At 49.5% G+C, this 17,963-nt stretch overlaps 2 protein-coding genes across 3 annotated transcripts; one reads left to right on the forward strand and one right to left on the reverse strand.

Annotated features, from left to right (window-relative positions):
* Positions 1–2,133: 2,133 nt before the first annotated feature.
* PPCS (phosphopantothenoylcysteine synthetase) lies at positions 2,134–4,695 on the reverse strand. The gene is made up of 3 exons (XM_054849507.1): positions 4,209–4,695; positions 3,815–3,918; positions 2,134–2,850 (listed from the first exon to the last, which is right to left on the reverse strand). Exons 1-3 carry the CDS (start codon positions 4,687–4,689, stop codon positions 2,527–2,529), a joined length of 909 nt encoding a protein of 302 aa, XP_054705482.1. The 5' UTR covers positions 4,690–4,695; the 3' UTR covers positions 2,134–2,526.
* Positions 4,696–4,765: 70 nt separating this feature from the next.
* Positions 4,766–16,853, forward strand: ZMYND12 (zinc finger MYND-type containing 12). Of its 2 annotated transcripts, XM_054849510.1 has the most exons (8): positions 4,766–4,876; positions 5,929–6,070; positions 10,645–10,816; positions 11,800–11,969; positions 13,327–13,449; positions 14,301–14,421; positions 15,373–15,518; positions 16,608–16,853. In XM_054849510.1, exons 1-8 carry the CDS (start codon positions 4,794–4,796, stop codon positions 16,734–16,736), a joined length of 1,086 nt encoding a protein of 361 aa, XP_054705485.1. In that variant the 5' UTR covers positions 4,766–4,793; the 3' UTR covers positions 16,737–16,853. The 2 variants fall into 2 exon arrangements, with proteins under 2 accessions (XP_054705485.1, XP_054705484.1); XM_054849509.1 differs by having other exon boundaries at positions 15,373–16,853.
* The last annotated feature ends 1,110 nt before the right edge of the window (positions 16,854–17,963 follow it).

Genomic DNA, 17,963 nt, shown 5'->3' on the forward strand with positions numbered 1-17,963 from the left:
GGCCGCACCAGCGCGGTGTCGAGTGGGACAATCCCTTCCCTAGACCGCCTAGCAATGCCCGCCTGATGCGCCCCAGGGTACGGTTGGCCTTCCTGGCAGCCTGGCCACACTGCTGACTCATGTTCAACTTGCTGTCGACCAAGACCCCCAAGTCCCTTTCAGCATGGCTGCTCTCCAGCGTCTCATCGCCCAGTCTGTGTGTACAGCCAGGGTTGCCCCTTCCCAGGTGCAGAATCCGGCACTTGCCCTTGTTAAACCTCATGCAGTTGGTGATTGCCCAGTTCTCCAATCTATCCAGATCTCTCTGCAAGGCCTCTCCACCCTCGACGGAACCAACAGCTCCTCCCAATTTGGTGTCATCTGCAAACTTGCTCATGACACCTTCTAGACCTACATCCAAGTCATGTATGAAAACATTAACAAGAACTGGCCCTAAAATTGAGCCCTGGGGAACCCCACTAGTGACTGGCCGCCAGCCTGATGTAACCCCATTTACCATAAATGTCCCATTCCTGCCATAAATGGCATAAAACCAGTGGCATTCAGGGCTCCCCTGTCTTCACCCATGCTTCAACTCCATTGCACAATCAAAGGATCAACCAAAACACCGCTGCTGGCTGCAAAAACTAGCAAAATGAGCTGGAGTTTTCCAGTTTTCTTCCAAAACCCAAGCGGAGCTGCTGGAGATGAAGGGCTTCCCCAGGTAAAACAGTAAAAACGTGAAGGCAGGATGGAGAAACTGCAAGGGACAAGGTAGGCTTCGCCCTGCAGAGCCGACTCACCAGCTGAAGGCACTGCGCAAAAGGGTAAGGAAAGGAGAAGACAATGATGTGGAGAAAAGGGATGTCACAGTGCACAGCGAGGACCTTCGACGGAGCAGACACTCGGGTCCTCAGAAAATGAGGTATGGATGGTTCTGGATCTGCAGGAGCTGCTTCCCACTTATGGTACCGCAACCAGCTGGTGCCCAAACACTGCCAGCGCTAGAGGCGGCATTGGTGGGGTGGCAGCTCCCGAGGTCTTTGTTCAGTGCCCCACGCAAAACAGGACCGGCACCGGATCGAGGTGGCTTTGGCTTCGTTTGGGTTTTAAAAGTCTCCCCAAGCCGGGGCTCAGCACCCTGAAGGAGGGGGAGCAGCAGGGAAGCCCACAGCATTTCCCACATCTACGGACAGTCTCTGCTTCTCTCTCCACCTACTGCAAACACCAGTCCCGGCCATGTAGTTGTTAATTTTTCTCCTCAGTGACTTGCTGGATCTCAGCACTCCTGACGAATCTGAACACCATACCAGTCCTTCAGCGCTCAGTGCTTGCTGCTGAGCCCATCCTCACCCTCTTTTCTCACTGTTCTGGGTTTCCTCACTTTATGAGCACACCTGATTTTCAGATGGTGTCATTACAAAAGCACTGTTGCCTTCTTGAACGCTCAGTGGTTTTAAAAAGAGCAGAGCCTCACCTCTGGAGAGGCTTCAAGTGCGAGAACCACGTTCTCGTGCATTACTGTCTTTCTTTACAGACTTCCAGTGAATTTATTTCATGTAAATAGACACACAGTGGACAGCGGCAGAGCTGCAGTTAAGGTTTTTTTCCCCCTGCAGAACTGCACACTTTGCTTCTTGCAAGCACGAGGAATATATATGCTTCAAAGTTGGTAATGCTTTAGAGAAAGCCAGGAGCATCCTGGTTCTAACCGGCTCCATTTTAATCCCATCCATGAGGCAGCTCTCCTCCCTGGGCTGATCACTGCCACCTCACCCGCTCTCACCTCCCACCCTCACTGCCGCCTCCTCCTCCCGCCTCTCAGTCCGCAGCCACGCTCACAAGGCCACTGCTTGTGCTCCGTGTCTCCTTGCCTCTATCCCAGCAACCTACAGACACTCAAGACAGAAGGAAAACATTTGTAAAACAGCTGTTTTAGGGACACTGCTACAGTACTGATTTTTTAACCATGCTTCTGAACAAAGTTCTTGAAGCGCAGGTCCACTGATCTCCCCTGGAGCAGATGCTCTCTCCAAAGCTGTTCCCACCTCGTTTCTCCTTCAGCCTTTGCCACATTTATTTCACCATCCACTCTCAACACCAGCTGATTGCCAGCTCTGCTGCTCCAGTATTAAAAACAGAACATCTGATTTTCTGCAAAGCACCATTCCTTCCGTCCAACAATTCGAAAAGAAACTTTGAAGAGGCAGATTCAAGAAAATCTTTTATATACAGACATATATACCATTTTCTCCACCTCCCGGTTCTCCCAGCCCCCGGGACAGAAATAAAGCAATATATCCTTTCCTTCATTAAGACACTAGAACAAATATCATCCTTTGGAATGTTTTCACTTCAGTGTATTTTTCTTTTTCAAAGCAAGCAACAATAACCATTTACCAAGCTGTAGGAAAGTTACACGGTTTTGGACGGCAGCCTTTCCCACAGCGTTTCGCTGAGGATTGTTTTATTTACCTGGGACAGAGAATTGCTCCAGTTCCGCTCCCTCTCCAGTACAATTTCCCTTGTTTCATTCAGAGCCGGTCCTCAGACTTTCTTCTCCATAAATGCAGTATGTTGACCCTGAAGATAGCTCACTATTTTCTCCTCTATTTCCATGCCTTGCGCTACTTCTTCATCAGACAGAGATAATGGAGTCTGTGAGTCTTTGGTTACGATAATAACAGAGGTTCTCCGCGACTCCAGGATATTTGCGACCACCACCTGGTGACGATATTTCTCCAGAGCCTGCCGTGATTTATCGATTAAGATCACGGGATCCGTCTCCAGTTTAAATGAAATAACAAATGCCTCCGGGGCCCATTCTTTGACAAGAGGAGACAGCATTTTTGGCACCATCTTCATTGTGATCTGCAGAGAAAAGTTTCAGTATAAACATTATCATGAGTTTTAGTAAGAGATACGGGGGGAGCTAGGGAAATTCCAGCTTCACTTTGTGTTATATTTACACTGGGAAGTTTTCCAAGGCGGTATTTGGTCAGATCTCACCAAACAAGGTTAAAATGTCACTGGCATGCACTGTAAAGTTAAATTAAATTATCGGTCTGGTATTAACAATAAGCAGGGTGTTCTTAAGCAATGAAGCAGGCCCACAGTAACTGCATAAATATTTTGTTATTTAAGAGCTAAAACTCACTCTGGGAACATAAACATAAGCAGAGGAACATAAAAAAAAAGAATTATGACTGCAAAAGTCTGAGTTTCCAGGTCTCCAAAATCCAGGCAGTTAAACCTTAACCCTTCTGTCTATCAACTCTTTAAGCACAAATATGCCAAAGCATGGCGGGGAAAAGTAGGAGTCCCTGTTCTTCAGCTTCTTAACCTCTGGGTCTGTCACTGGGAATCAGGTCTGGTCTCATTTTTCCCACGCTAAGGATAAACAATTAAGCCTAACAACTTCTTAAAAGCTAATTAAACTAAACAAATTGGGTATTTGTTATATACAGAGCTCTAGATCCACCTGCTCCCGTAGATGAAAGGGACCTGGGTGTGAGACACGCACTACACCTTTGGGCTGTTGTCAGCGTTAAGCAGAAAGAAGGAAACAACTCCAGCAGCAACTGTTCTTCAGCCAAGACCCACCATCTCCATGCTGTAAGCACCGACAGCTTTAAAGGGATATTTCCACGGGATTCTGATCCTGTGGAAATCTGCCCTTCATTCCCACAGGTTTTTATGGCCAGCCAGCCGTTGCTCTGCCACCTTCCTCAGGTTCTATTCACAGCCAGTCCCCAGGCAGCCGTGATGCCGGCAGGATGCTGGGCCAGCCGGGGTGCTGGGAAGGGACCGGAGACCATGCCCGGGGGTGCCTCACCTGCAGGGGCCCCTCCGAGGACTGGATCTTGTGCTCAGGCATCTCCGAGGCAGGGATGTAGAAATCCGACACGGCGGCTGCCAGGTAAAACATGACGCTGGAGCCTGCGAGAAACACGACTCCTGTCACCCACCGCAGCTGACCCCACACGCCGGGGTCAGGCACAGTCACCCACCGGGGCTGCCTCGTCTCCTCACACCAAGCCCCAAGGGTGCCCAGGGACGACCCAGACCTTCACGCCGGGGTGCTGGAGCCCCCCCGGGGCCACTTGTCCCCTCATGCCTGAGCCCCACGGGCCCTCGGGCCACCTTGTCCCCTCACGCTGGGGCCACCTCGGGGCGGGGGGCACCCCGTCTCCTCACACCTGGGCCCCGGTCCCGTCCCCTCCCCGTACCGAAAGGCGCCAGGGCGCGGGCGGCAGCTCGCAGCAGCGCCAGATACTCGGTGAGCCCGGTGAACTCGATGGCCAGCAGCGCCCCCGCCTCGGTAGCGCGGCGGTAGTCGCGGAGGGCGGGCAGCAAAGCGGGGAGAGCGGCGGGGTCGGCGGCCACACCGGGCGGCGGCCCGGGGGTGAGGCGGAGGGCGTCGAGCAGGGCCGGCCCGGGTGGCGGGAGGGCTCTGGCCCAGGGGAAGGCGGAGCGGGCCCGGTGCAGGAAGCAGACGCCGTAGCCGGCCCCCACCAGCCGCTCGGCCGAGGCGGCGCCGCGCCTCCCGCTGCTGAAGTTCTCCAGGAAGCGGACGGCGCGCGCCTCCAGCGGCACCTGCGTCCCCCCGGACGTCACCAGCGCCACGCGCCGCCCGCGCGCCGCCTGCCCCGCCGCCCAGGCCCGCACGCGCTCCTCGGCCGCCGCTTCATCCGCGCCGCCCGCCGCCATGCCCGCCCCGCCCCTTCCCGCCCCTTCCGCCGGAAGTGCGTCCGCCCCGCCCTCCCCTTGCCGGAAGTGTTGCCTTGGCAACGCGGCGGGGTTCGCGGGGAGGGATGCTGGCGGGGTCCCGCCGTTGCGAGTTGTGCGGGGCGGCGGCGCGGCTCCGATGCGGGCGCTGCCGCCTCACGTTCTACTGGTGAGAGCCCCCCCCCCCCCCGGCTGCGGGGGGACGGGGCCAGGCCCCGGGTGAGGCCCGGGACGAAGCGTGGGAGGGAGCCCAGGAGGCAGGGAGCGGGTGCAGGGCGCAGGGAGAAGGCCCGGGGCGAGGCCTAGGAGGCAGGGGTAGCCCTGGGGCACAGGGACCGGGCAAGGGGCAGGGACCAGCCCCGGGACGAGGCTCAGGGCACAGGGAGAAGGCCCGGGGCGAGGCCCAGGAGGCAGGAACAGGCCAGGGACAGGGCAAGAAGCAGGGAGAAAGCCCGGGACAAGGCTCAGGACACAGGGAGAAGGCCCAGGAGGCAGGAACAGGCCCAGGTCAGAGCAAGAAGCAGGGACTAGCCCCACAACAAGGCTCAGGACACAGAGAGAAGGCCCAGTGCCAGGCCTAGGATACTGGGACAGGCTCTGGGCAAAGGGGCAAAACGCGGGATGCAGGGACTAGCCCTGGGATGAGGCTCAGGACAGAGGCACAAGGCTCAGGACGCAGGGATGAAGCCTGGGAGGCAGGGACAAGGGCTCAGCCGCAGGGTAGTGGGAACTGGAGGGAGCACACAGCAATCGCTCACCTGTAGCATTCCTCCTCACTTCCAACAGTGCCCACATCAAATAGAGGGCAGTGCAGTGAGCGTTCTAGATGTTTACACAAACATCTTCACTCACACAGGGTCCTCAGTGAAGTCATATGTTAACTATACATTTCATGGGTTTCACAATGACTTGGGGGTTGTTTGGCTTTGGGCTTTGGTGGGTTTTATTTTGTGTACCGCAGTGTTGAAAGCCAGGCATTTGCTCAAACCTGACTGTATCAGGAGTCTTGTGAGTGATTTACATAAGGTTTTAACGTACAGAATCATCGGCAGGACAGCGCTGTGGTCCCGTTTGGGAATGTCAAGTGTATGTGAGGTACTCTGTCAGCAGACTGGTGGCTGTTGTGGGTGATTCTTGTGGTGAAAGTCCAGAAGACGCAATAATTTTCCCTTACATCATTTCCAAGCAAACAAAAATACCGTTCTTACCTTACTTTGTTAGTGATGTAGATCATCAAAAAGCTGACTGGGTTAGCATCCACAAGAAGATATGCCAGCTGCTGATTCCAATCCGCACATCCCTCCCTTTTCTCCTTTCTGAAAAAGAAAGAAAACATGGCATGGAACAGCTGGTGAAGAGGCAGGTATGTACAAGAAAAATGAATCCCACTTCAGAGAACTGCCAGTGAGATTGAATTTGATCTCTTCTTCCTATATTTTGATGTATGTAGCATTGGGAGGGCACCTCGTTGGTTGTTCAGTACTTAGTTGCAGAGCTTTAATTTATGTTTTTTGAACAAAAACTCTATAATAAGGGGAGGGGGAGCATCCTCACTCTGATTCCACCTTTTTCGCAGTCCTGACTGGAAGTCCTGAGGTTCCTCAGGCAGCAGCAATCCTGGATCTCCCGCCTTGCCAGATAGTTAGTCCTTCTCCCCAGTTAGTCCGGCATCCAACTGACTTTTGCTTCTCAGAGGCTGTCGTGATCCGTCGCTGATGAGAGGGATTCCCCTTTCTCAAAGCAGGGGAGCAAAGAAATAAAGTCCCCTCCCTTTGTTTACTGGCCAACATTACACGCCCTTTCCCACTAACTACCATCTTTTATCTCTGCATTTTGGCCTCGTGGGTGGTGCAGATGTGCAGCTCCTTTCCAACCCAAGTGGTTTTCAACTCTTTTTTTTTTGTTGTTGTTGTTGTTTATGGGGTGGCAGGATCTGCTTTTCCGCAATGTTGATAAAATAAAATAACCCACCCAAATACATCTGCTGCTTAAAATCTCACCCATAAAAATAAATTATCGTTCTATCGTTGCATAACTCCTAATCGCAGAATAATAGGACAACAGAACAGCTGAAGGTGAGCTGGTAACAATCAAACGGTGTCACTGAGAAGAACATTGTTAATCTTCTGGATTTTACATCCTATGTTATTTGTAAGGTTGTTTCTGGGCCAGGTGCTAGTGCTTTGGTGACTGGCTCGTTGCTGTGGTCTTTCGTGGGAGCATCCAGAAAGAGAAGGCCTAAAAGAAGTGAAACCTGTGTAGACAACAGTCCTGCAACAAGCTTTAGGCAGCAGATTCCTGTAGGTTTTGTAGGAATTGGGTGCTGACAACCCAGTTTGATTTTGAAAATCCCATCTGCTTGAAAATCACAGGCGAGATTGTTGACCAAAGTCCAAGGAAGGTGTGTTTAGAACTGTACGTCCCAGAAGTGTCAGGAAAAACGCAAAAGCTCCTTTGTTCCATGTGACATTGAAGTTGATCTTTCATAAAGTCTGCGAAGAAAAAAAGTTAAAATTGGTCTTGTTGCGGGCAGTGGCAGAGGTTTTTTTGCACCCTTAATTGCTTAAAGCTTTGCCAAGAAACTTTACCTACATATTGAACACTGATGTTGAAAGCATCTGTTATTATGTCATTGAATTTATAGCAACTAAAATTATGACACATTACACGTGACAAAAGAGCACGTGACTGCCAGATCGAGGAGGTACTCCCTGATTAGATGGAAGCTAATCACTTGTTTTTATTAGAATCCAGGAGAAGACAGCAGGAAGACAGGGCTGGTGGAGAAGGGAGAGTCACTCTTGATTGAAGTGCACACCCAGGTTAGCCCGCAGCTTGAGCCGAGGCTTGGAATGACTTCATGGGAAAAGTCAGAGAGAGCAGACTCCGTTTTGTTTTTGTTTTTTTTTTTTCAAAGTAGAGATTTTTATAGGATCTTTAACAACCCTATTACATTTGTTCTTTGACCTTTGTCTCTAGGCTATTTAAATAAAATAGAATCTGGGAGCGTTATGTGCTGGGACACTTTGTCTTCCTTCTCTCCTAAGAAAGGAGTGAAAAAGTGGAAACACCCTGGTTTTTTACCTGCTTGCTTTCACAGCAAGACTGCAGCTGCAAGCCCACAAATGAAGACTGCCTTCATGTACAGCAAGGTATGGGGCAGACAAGGTTGGGCCTAGACTGGCTGGAAGAGCGGTATGGAGAGGGCGAGATTATTTAATGCCCTGTCTTGCCAGCTTCATCACATTCCTACTCACAGAGCCAACAAAAATGCTTTAAAAAAGTCTTTTATTGCTCAGGGAAAAGCTGTGTAGTATCATGATGATCAGAGAAGAAAAAAAAAACCTTCTGCTCTAAGCCTGCCCATAGGTTTATTATTTTTTTTGAAGATTTCTGCTGTACTTCACAAACTCCTGCACGGTGTTTGTTTAGAAAACACACAGCTCGAGCCTTAGTCAGGACACAGGAAAGCTTGTGAACATCAGAATGCCCTTTGGCTTAAGGGAAGGTGCATGAAGTTGAGAGCCAGGCGGTGTTATGAGTTTCATACCTCTGTACTCCAAAGCTTTGTTGATAGAAATCTGCTTTTGTCAACGTAGCCGGGGGGGTGCCCGCAGACAGTACCTCCAAACTGACAAAACTCCAAGTTTCTGTTTGTAGAATAGCCTCACCTGCCTGCGTGATGTCAGCTCACCGCAGCCTCTGGGTACGGGAAAAGAACCATGCCTCAGCCAGCTACGGCAGTCCTCCCGCACCACTGCTCGCTCCAGGTTTCAACTCAAACTGACTGAGACCCTGCCTTCCTCTTTACATCGTCATTTCTTCAAGCGCGCCATCGTTTTTCGTGCCTGTGAGTGAGTAAACGGATGTGGCACCGACCCCCAGGTGTGTTCCCAACACCCTCCACACCCACCTGGAGCAGAGCTGGGGTCCTCAGCCGCCTCAAACCCCAACTGGGGCAAAACTGCGTGGGGGCATCTTCAGAGAAACCTCTGTAATTGCAACACACATGAAAAGAACCCAAAGTGTGCAGGTCCGGGGGCGTGGGGCTGATGAAAACCAGCGCAGGGCCAAAGCTAATGAGCCCCCCAAGGCTTGTAACTGTGCAGTCTTAATTATTCAGTGCTGCAGGGCCGCTGTGGTCTCCTGCCCTTTCCTCTCCTCCTGGGAGCCGTGCAAGAGTCTAACCCTTAGCTTGTCCTCACTGCAGATGTTCTAAGGTAGCTGACGTTGTGGGAAGCAGCAATGATCCTATTGACAAGGAGTAAAAAAAAGAATGATCCTGATCTCCAGCACCTCCCCAGATGACAATCGGCTCGATACCCACGCACCAAAGCCAGTGCCGGTTGCAATGGAGAAAGGGTGGCATGGACCGAAAAGGCAGCCTGATAAATAACAGCGTTTATTGCTCCTTGCCCTGAGCGTGTGCTGACTTTCTCCTGGGCCCAGGAGAACCAACACGGCTTGGTTTTGGTGCGTGCCTTTTTCATTCTCTATCTGCTGGTCGCTCAGGCGCTAGAGAGGGGATGGCCACTGTGTTTTCTAGCTCTTGGCTCTCCTTGCTGTAGCAGAGTGTTGTCACTCTGGGGTGTGTTCTTTGAAGCTCTCGTTTATCCAGAATGGATGTCGCTTTACCTCAGCCGGGATCTCCAGGAAACACTCGCAGGCTGTCCTTGAGGTTCCCTATCCCTAAACTGTTCCTTCACCTTTGGCATGATTCTCTCTGCCTCTCTCTAACCACTTAAAGCTCAGCAAAATGCCAAAGCCTGGCCTCCAAAAGCACTGGGATTTGTTTCTTCAGCCGCAACTGTAAAACAGAAGGCAACAAAGAGGTAAAACGGTATTTTCTGCCGGCGCTCACTGCCCAGGCCTGCCCGTGCCTCCTAGCAAGAGAAGAGCGAGTGCCTTACCATGGCAGCGCTGTTAGGCACACCAGCAACAACATTTCTTTCCAGGCAACTTTCCCGCTGCACCACTTTTGTGAAAAGCCGACGCAGAATTGTTGGGAGTTGGCAACAGTTACGCTGAAAGCAAAGAGAAATAGATAAATAAGCATCCTGGCTCTTTTTTGCTGGCACCGCTCAGCACGTCGTGAGGGCACAGCATCTACAGATGCCACAGAGCTCTTGGCAGGGAATGGGCGTTCAAACGGAGATACGTTTCTGGAGCTGGTGAATAGATCAGATGCTGCAAAGGGTGAAAAGACCAAATGTGGACTGCAAGGAGCAGCAAAAGGCAGGAAGCGACTATACCTACGGGAAACGTTCTGGATTCTGACAACAAACAGAAATCCTGCAGAGGCTGCTTGACCACCAAACCCAGCTTGGGTGATGGCTATCCGGGGGTGTAATGCCGTGCATTAGGGCGTTCTCATTTTAACCGACTTTCCAGGCTCTGCACCCAAAAACACCAGGCCCAGAACTGGCCGGGAGAGGTGGGAGGAAGCTGCAGCACCATGTGAGGAGCTCTCTCCCTGCTTCCAGCCGATGTCTCCCGCAGCTGAAGCTGTGCCATGCTGGCACCAGCTTGGCAAACCATACGCTCCACTGCCTGTTATGAGTCACCGTTATTACCGTCAGCAAAACCTCGTCGTAGCCCCTTTGTCTAATCTTTTCTATGGTCTTGTGATGATCATTTTCTGTGCTTCACAGCTTTTATTGCTGCAGCCTTATTAGTCCTTTTTCGTAGGCTTCAGGGATTCTTCGCCTCCTCAGACACCACATGACCTAGGAGGGTGTCCAGAGCAGTTCCTGCTGGAAGTAGGAATGAAAGCCAGGCTCTAATATGACAGCTTTAATTTCCATCCATTAATTACAGACACAAACAATGTTACAATCACTGTTTTACAGTTTGCAAACTTGAATGTAAAAAGAGACCGTGCATATTCTTTCTCCTTATCCTTGGCTCACTCTGTCCCATTTCTGTGTTTCCCTGCAGAAATACATCATCGATCTCGCGTACGGCACAGCCCAGGAGTTTGTTTTGGATGGAAAGCATAAAGAAGCGATTCCTGCAGCTTTGCATGCCCTGCATTTCAGTACTGAAGTGTACGGCTCAAATTCTGTGCAATTGGTGCCTGCTTATCTCCTCTTGGCCGAGGCCTCCACTGGCAAGTATTGTCTAAATAGTAACTTGGCAAGGGCAAGACCTCCCTTGGGTCAGGTTTCTGGTTTCCTTTTACCATTTATCAGGGAAGGACCAGCTCTGCATTTCAACATTGTGCCATGCCTCTACCCTGCCCAGCCTCAAGGGCATTTCAGAGAGATTTGAGAAGTCACACACACACCCCTGCTGCCTTTTTCTGTGTCCCTCTGGGGAAAAGAATCAGTCATCGGGGATGGGAGATCAATGAAAGTAAATGAAATGTTTTCTCCATCTCTACCGAGTCCCACAAGAGAAGCAGTATGAAAATCTATTCTTTACCTCTGTGGTTTTGTATGACTCTCAAAAGCATTAAATTCCCGAGGGTGGGTGGTTGCGCTCTTATCTCAGGGAACCGGCAAACATTTCTGAGGCCGTGTCATCAGAGGAACGCCTCAGCTCATTCACAAAAGCGTGCTCTGCCTGCAGCAGAGCTTTTTCTCATTGACTCTATGCTTTATTAAAAAAAAGTCAAATTAGGGCTCTGCGTGTGGAGAACCACTCTCCTCAGCTGCAGACGTAAAGGACCAAGAAATCGCTGTAAGTCGTTGCCATTACGGGAGTGTACTCAATGCTCTGCTGGCAGAGCTGAGCTGTCTCAGGGATTGTCATAAATCGGGTGGTGAGAGAAGGCAAAAAAAATCCCGTGAGTAATTCTAGTGTGATAATACGTCAGTCATTAGTGGCTGCCTGTAGCTAACCTGTTTTGAACACATGTTTCAGAATGCAGTATGCAGTTTCTGGCTTCTCCTGTAGTTCTAGACACTCAGTCTGTCTGTAAGTTAGATTTTTGAATACCTGCCTGACTAGGGAGCACTTGGGAGAGAAGGGAGGAATCCACAAACTAAGTCTCCATATCAAATGACTGCAAGGGGATAGCAGGCAGTATCCTCTACATTTCTAAATTAAAAAAATGGTCTTTATCCTGCTTATTTCGACGTGTCATTTCAGGTGTTGGCCATCTTCCGCAGGCATCCAAGTATCTCTCCCAAGCCGAGTGGATTGTCCTCAGAACTCCAGACTGCAGCATTGATATTCAGTATCAATTACATCGTGGTCTGGGACTCTTCTGTGCTGCTGAAGAAAACTTTGAACAGGCTTTATATCACCTGGCAAATGATGTAAGACAACTCAAATACAGAAACGCTTCAATTTTTCTTCTCTGATGCTTCCAGATCGATATGAAAATCCCAGCAGACTTGTAATCTGATTTTAGGTACCAAGAGGATACATGCTATGAACACCTGACTTGTCTAGATCTATGACACTTGTGCATCCACGTGTTACCAAAGTTGTGTTTTACCAGTTTTCCTTATTCCCTTGAAGTGACGTATACCTTGTCTTCACTGCATCTGCTTATAAATGTATCTGTCAGCTTGGTTACGGCCCGGAGATGAGCAGACGTTCCTACCCCAAACTGTTATAATTGGCTTCTATTCAACACATAAGTTCCTTTCTGTTTTGGCTGTCATTTTCCTCAATACTCTTCTGTTAGACAGCAGTCCTCTGCCAGCTGTTATTTAACAAATGCCTCATTTAACTATTTAAATGTCTGGTTCAACAGCGTTTTCCCTGATTCAATCTGTTTAGCCGGGAAAACGGTTTGTCAGATTTGAAGTGGTTGTTGCCAGCTGTGTTCCTGAGGATGCTTTGCCTGTCATCGGATCCCCCAAAGGCAGATGAACTCCACGACATCCTATTTATGTCCCGTGTAGACTAAATTTATCCAGTGCAGAGTGATGTATACCCACGACTGTGAAACTTGATAGTAGCTTTGTGTGGGTGTAAATGATGGGGAGAATTAGATCCTTTCTATTATAATATATACAACCCCATCTTTTCTTAGTTTGTAAACCTTTTGGGAGATTCCTCACTGCTGCTGGTTTTTTTAGGTTCAGAATCTGGTGCCTGAAAGAGTGTCAGGTAGTAATTTTTTTGCTATTAGCAAGTGGCTGGTCTACGTCAGAGCAGCCCAAGACCTGTCTGAACTTTGGCTGCGTGTCTGAGATCTGCTGAGAGTCACACGCCAGCTCAGAATAGCTGGAATGCACCGCTGCCTTCCCACTCCCCTGGCTTTGCCCGGGGCTTCGGGGGGAGAAACGGGCACTCAGGGCAGGACTGCAGAGCTGAAAAGCGGCACCAGGTTGTGTGTTTGAAGACGTGAGACATACGGGACGCACAGCGAGAGAAGATGCGGGAAACCTGCCCCATGCTTCAGTGGGGTAACGTGTTGTGATAAGGGTTCCTCTGCCCCAGCGAGCGGGGCATTCGGGGGCGTTGCATTCCTTTGCATAAACCCCAAAATACAGCTTTGTTTAGTACCACGTTCTACAGTCACAACTGGGTATAGCTAACGCTGGAGTTACGCAGAAAAAACCTGAATGCTTGCAATATTATTATTCCATAACGAAAAATTTCCCAGGTTTGATATGAAGGTTAAACTTCTGCTTTGTTTTGTTTTTTAAATATTGATTTCAGATTTACCTCGCTAGTTCCACATTTGGACTAAAATCTATTGAGACCTCTGGAGGGTATTTCCACATGGCTAATATTTTCTTTCACCAGAACAAGATGGACATAGCAAACTCACTCTATGCTAAGGTTGGTAAAACCACAGGTCCTCCTCTATATTTTTCTTGTTATTTTTTATTTTCTGTGTTCTTTTTTTTTCTTGTTCCTGACTGCCCTTAATATGACGGTGCCCGTATCAAGCATCAGCATTGCCTTTTAGGATCAATCCCAGAAACCCTTTTCATCTTTAAATATTCCTTTGAGTTAAAACCAGGAGAGAGAAATTCTGTACTCGGTTAAAAATTGTTATGCAAATTGTCTTCAATTTGGAGAGCCAAACCTTGTTTAAAAAATAACTTTGCTACCAAATACCCCACGCCAGAGATTAAAGAGATTCCCAGAAGTCACTGAGGAGTTTCCATGCCCAGGGAAGAGTTTCTGAGCAGCAGCGGGATGCAAACAAGCCGTGGAAAATTTACGCTGAGAATCAATGAAAAGTCACACTGATAAAAGATGGTCAGAATGGAGCGATCAAGCAAGGGAAGTTACAGTTATCTAATCACTCTACTAACAGAAAAAAAATGAGCTTTCTGTTTTTTGGCTTGCTTTTCTGCAGAAACGGGGCATTGGCAGTGCGTGATCTGCCTCCCTTCCCCTCGCAAACTTCAACCAAATTTACTTTTGGTTAACAAGTGAGTTAGATTTGTTCAAGCTTGATGAAAATTAATAGTCCAATGGAGAAGCAAGCTTCCAAGTGAGGCTGCCACTGGGAGGAGAGCGGTCAGATCGCCATGAAATATCCAGCTTGGCAGCAGCCAGCTCCCTACCTGGCAGGCAGTCCGGTTATTGTGGTAGGGACGTGCATTGCAGGGCACATTGTTTACAGAATGCTAAATAACGTGTATTCATGCAAATGAAATAATTCATTTGCTTCCTGATAGGTAACCGACATCTGGCATGCCTTTCTCCTGAAGTCACTTCAAGCGCAGGAGCAAATTCTCAAGTCACAACCGGAAATGTCTCCGTTCACTGAGGACAAGAAAGTCAGTGAAGACCGTATGAGTAAGCACTGCCATTGTGCTGTTTGGAAGACAGGATTTTAAAGAATCTGTACATCCCGCCGCTTATATTTATGGTGTTGGGTTTTGTGCAGCATTTCTGTAGGCCAAATTTAATGGGAACAGCGGGTGTTTCTGAGGTTGATGCTCAGGGCATTGTGCTGGGCGAAGCAAACGAGGCCACTTTGGGAATGAGGGCGTTCAAATGGAAACACGGCTTTGCCCTTTTTGTTTACGGGCTCCTTCTCTTGGCCGTGACTGTAACAATACAAGATTTTCCCTTTCGGGATTCGATTCCACTTCAACATTCTCGTTTGTCTGCAGTTCCTTTGTCTTCATTTAATTACGTGAAAGTGACATTTCATCTCACTTAGGCGGGTTTACAACTCTGAAGCAGTAGGACACAATGGAATAGCATGTGCTGATAATTGGATGTATTAATCTGGCGAATACTCCCAGGACAGAAGCTGGAGAGTCTCCCTGGGACATAAAGGTGGATAAAGCATTAGGAAAGCCGCTAGCATGCATGGTACTACCGTGAAGTCAGGCTAGAGTCTGGGCCTTCTCCCCTTTCCACCATGTATGCTGATAAGAATATTGTCAGAGGAGAGAAACGTTGCTGTAAATCCCATTCCCTGGCATTGTCTCTATCCCATAGGAGCAACGGCAAGCCAGGACTGTGCGATACCATCTTCGGTTACGGCAGGAGTAGGAAAGTTGCTCTTTTCATGCAGCTGTTATGACTCCACATCCTTACTAAGGGCTAATCAACACAATTACTGACTGGATGAAAAGATAGCTGTTAGTGGGTATGGAATTTGTGTGGAGCTGGGATGCCGCGTTGATGCTTGTAGTAGAAATGCTTTGATGTCTAGAAGAGATAATCGGACAGTTTTGAATACATTATCCGGCATGCATACATACATCCAACAAGATTATTTCCTTCTCGATGCAGCTGAAGCCCAGCAATCAGAAGGAATCCGAGTGCTGAATGCAGTACTGCATATCAGAGAACAGGCACCAAAGCCACAACCTGGGGAAACTGCTAGAGTTTTGCACGCTCTTGCCATGCTTTATTACCTGACCATGGATTTACCAAAGGTGAGTTTTGTCCGGTGCCTAACTCTGTTTCGGTGCTCACCCCAGCCTGGGAAGCCAGTAGTCTGCGTTCACCTGGCACCTTCCCGAGTCGACAACAGCCTTGGAGCGCTGGATGACCGAGGACGGAGCTGCCAGCTCGCGATCCATGCTCTGCCAAGGCTGATAAATCCCACTGGATCTGTTTTGGTCTCTGCCAGACCATCCACAGTAGTTATCCACGATTTCTGGGTTTGTCCTTTATCTGGGACGTCCTGGGCCCGTAGCTGCCTGTCACAAGCTGCATTTAGACTTCAGGTCAGGCGTTATGCAGCGAGCAAGACGTGGGCCAGGCACATGTCTCTCCATGAGCCAGACTCCTTGTAATTACCATGATGTCGATGTAGGTTCACTCTTGGCCCCTGTAATTCAGTTTTGAATTTTCACTTCTGTATTTTTATGGCTCAGAATTTCAGATATAACTGTTAACTTCAGCGTGCCAAGTTCTCTGCCCTAGAAATCATTGACTTTGAGGAAGTGCTGAACAGTAACCATCTGGAAATCAGGCCTCTCTGTTCAGGCTAAGCACTCAAAAAGCCCAAATTTCTTCTGCCTGTGTTTTGGAGGGTGAAAATACAGATTACTAATGGTCTTTTCATTGTGTCAGAGAAAGCCATAATGATGTGAGTCTGTGGAAGACACAAAGAAACAAATCCAAATGAGAAAAAAGGCAAAGCTTTATAATTGTGAGAATGTCTAATCCCTGGAAGAGCTACCAAGGGAAATGAGGGATTTAGTCCAGACAGAGTCGATACAGCTGGGTTTTTTTCCTGAAATAGCTTTGGGAATGTTCGGATGAGCTGCTCTACTAGATGGGAGGTAACAATCTCCAGTGCGGGGGGCTGGGGTTCATAATCTCTTCTGTCTGCACCACTGGATCCGAAATACGGTATCTGCTGGCAGCTTTCCTCCTCATACAGGTCACCCGCTGAGTGGCCAGAGCCTGGATCTGCCCCAGCGCAGCTACTCCAGTGAGCCTCTGCGGGTATTTTAACTATCCTTGAGAAAAGCCCCATTCCTGACAATTACTTTGTCTTTTCTCTTTCGTTCCAGGCTGGAGAGCTGGGGGTGAGAGCCTTCGGCCTGGTGCAACAGCTGCCCCAACAAGAGTCTCGAGAAACCATTGGTCGTTTGCTGGAGTTGATTAACTCCAAGCTCTCCTCCACGAGGTTTTCTGTTTAACTAAGGCAGCTGAAAACAGAAAGCATTACAAGCCTCAGGTCCTTTCTGCTGCTGCCATCTTCCCAGATGTGTCCCTTCCTGTCTCAAAAGTGTTTGAAAATTAAACATTTTGATACCAGTTAATTTTCATGTGCTGCTCAACCTCCATAGCCTGTTACGGAATAACAGCGCAAGAGCGGGAAACAAAAGCAGAACCACCACACAATGCCTAAATCATTATCTAATGATTTACGAATAAGCAAACAGCCTCTTACGTCCTCATGCTGTCTGTCCAGACACTAAAACAAGCTGAGGTGTGTTCATTACCAGTTTCCTCAATTTACCTTTCAGTTTGATGAGGGAGGTACCAGGGAGGGGACGCGGGGAAGCTCCTTGCTGCACACCTACCTCGGGTGGTTGACAGCTGCTGCTCAGGATGTGGTGGCACCTCTCTGCAGTGCCCCTCCATCTCCAAATCTACACTTTCTCTTTTTGCAGTGCTTTAGAGGAGTCTCGTAGCTCCGGGCACTGAGGGACTCACTTGTTCCGCTTGTGGAACCACGAGAACAGCATGAGGGACCGTCCGCAGCCTCGAGGGAAAGGAGTAAAAGGCCAGCTAGCTCCAGTCAGAGCTTCCAACACAAAGGCAACATGGTTTCCTCGGGGCCGAGAGCGCGCCAGCACGTAGGCATCCCATCGACTCTGACGCCAGCCCCAGAGGAGGAAGCTCCTCATGTCACCATGCGCTTCTGCCTGCAGACCTGCACCGAACATGCTCCCAACCGCAGCTCTCGAGGGTGTCTGGCCTGGCGGGCGGAGCAGCAGGGCACGCACGACCCTTGGTGTGAGGGTGACGGGAGGTTGGAGAGGGGCCGGAAAGGACCCCAGGGGAGCCGGGGGGGACACACAGTCTGTGCGGTGAGCTCGGTACAGATGCCGAAGCGCGTGACAACCTCGCGCGGCTGGGAAAGAGGTGAAGGGAAACTTGCCCTGCTGCGAAGGGCTGAGTTCAGCTGAGCTTTAAGCCTACGATTAAGTCTCATTTACTTTGGGAGGATTTATGAGTGCATTTAATTGCCTTGCTGAATTGGGATGGAGTCAAGTATGCTTTTTTTAAATGCTTCATCAAGCCAGGACCTGAGCAATTAGATGGGATTGATGCTGCTGGGAAAGGGAAAGTCTGGGGTTTGGTACAGGAGTGGGACAGCACTGGTCAGGGTGACCAGGGCCCCACAGCAGACGGGTGGG

The sequence above is a fragment of the Grus americana genome, chromosome 21, assembly GCF_028858705.1.
Source record: "Grus americana isolate bGruAme1 chromosome 21, bGruAme1.mat, whole genome shotgun sequence".
Classification (NCBI taxonomy): domain Eukaryota; kingdom Metazoa; phylum Chordata; class Aves; order Gruiformes; family Gruidae; genus Grus; species Grus americana.